This window comes from Cyprinodon variegatus, unplaced genomic scaffold (assembly GCF_000732505.1).
Source record: "Cyprinodon variegatus isolate N-32 unplaced genomic scaffold, C_variegatus-1.0 Scaffold76, whole genome shotgun sequence".
NCBI lineage: Eukaryota > Metazoa > Chordata > Actinopteri > Cyprinodontiformes > Cyprinodontidae > Cyprinodon > Cyprinodon variegatus.
Genome location: NW_015150529.1, coordinates 1,034,350 through 1,035,999, shown reverse-complemented (window position 1 = coordinate 1,035,999; position 1,650 = coordinate 1,034,350). Strand labels below are relative to the sequence as shown.

The 1,650-nt window shown below is 45.6% G+C and overlaps 1 protein-coding gene across 1 annotated transcript in view; it reads left to right on the top strand.

Annotated features, from left to right (window-relative positions):
- Window positions 1-1,650, top strand: part of ncoa1 (nuclear receptor coactivator 1) — a 49,864-nt gene that overhangs the window by 36,138 nt on the left and 12,076 nt on the right. The window contains exon 13 of the mRNA XM_015372818.1: window positions 1,191-1,276. Coding sequence (XP_015228304.1) covers window positions 1,191-1,276 — 86 coding nt within the window. The remainder of the gene's footprint in view (window positions 1-1,190; window positions 1,277-1,650) is intronic.

Sequence of the window (1,650 nt, the reverse complement as noted above, 5' to 3'; positions counted from 1 at the left end):
CGGCGTCGGACTAAACTCGCCCCCACTTCCTCGCCGCCTCGGCCGTATCTAGACCCACAGCGTGTAGCACAGACCACGCTTCAATATTGAGCATACATTCAAAATGTCTGTGTCAAGCTCACTGCAACACACTGCTGCAAGAGTATAACCAGGAAGCGAGGTAGGAGGGCAAAATAGGTTTAGCGCCACCGCAGCACGGGAGGAGAATTACGCCCAGGAGCAAATGGATAAAAATGGACCGGAGGAAAAAAAAACATAAATCGATTATCTTGCGGACGTGTCGATGCATCGGATCGTCGGCTGTTGGATCGATGCATCGATACAAAACCATTATTATTTACACCCCTAATTCACAGCTTCACCATTGGACTCCAAAAGTTAAGATCCAGATGTGAAAATTTTAGCTATAGGTTTAGGTCACAATATGAGGAGCTCTGCGAGTGCTTTTCTAGTTTAGAAAACACTGTGGGTTTGAAATCGTACGAGCCTATAACACATTAACTTCTCACAATTCAGCAGGTTCAATACATTAACTACCTACTGATGCTTCTGTCAACCAGCTAGTGATCAAATCGGATGTCTCTTAAGGACTGGTTATACTCCCGCAGCAGTGTGTCGCAGTGATCTTGTTGCAGATATGATGTTGATTTATGCTCAATTTTGAAGCGTGGTCTGCGCTGCTATTCCACGCCACAACGCAAGAGTGTCAATCACGAACTAGCTGTGGGTCTAGATACGGCCGAGGCGGTGAGGAAGTGGGAGCAAGTTTGTGTGACAACGGAGGGTCATGAGGGCCAAAAAGAGCAGGGATCCAGGTGGAAAAAGGGCCCCAGCGTTCTCGCGCACCTCGCTATTCTAGCTGGTCAATCTTCACGAGTCGTTTTCCACAATGGCGGTCATACAAACAAAACAAGCCGGTAAGCTACCAAACAGGATATACACATAGTGCATAGTGCATAGAGTGGATGTAGATTCGACCAATCAGAGCCCTCGTGTCTGTTACGCTGACTGCGGTCACCTACAATTTGGGAGAGGTGCAGCAGAGTGTCTGCGGATGGGGTGGGGGCATATTTGCGTTCACTGCTAAGACCACGGAGACGACCTGGTTTCTGTGTATAAACCAACCCTAGTCAGATATTAACTCATTGAAATACTATCTTTGTGGATTTGTTGGGGATTTTACCCGGCAGAGTTATTCCACCTGTCAGAGCAGCGGCCGTCCCAGAGGAAATCTCCTCCTAACGGGAGGGATCAGGTTCCTAGAGGTCAGAGCTCTGTGACCTTCGGCTCTGACTCTTCAGGCCATCCACAGTGGCTCCTCATATTATTGTCCAATGCTGGTAACATAAAACTGAGCAGCGCTTTGGCACTAACACACACACAAAACAAAAATGGAGGGGATGTTGATTAAAGGTCATAGCTACATTTTTTCATCAAAACAATAAACTTCTCAAAAATGTTACTTTAATGGAAGGATATGGTGATGCTGAATGAAGACATAAATGTTAAAGAAAAATATCTAGCATACAAATCATTTTTATACATTTTTGATAGGTCTAAAATGTCTAAATATATTTGGTCACTATGCCAACATTTTTCAAAACAAAGCGGTGCGTGTGTGACGTCATCCGCACGCCGGAATGGAGTCGT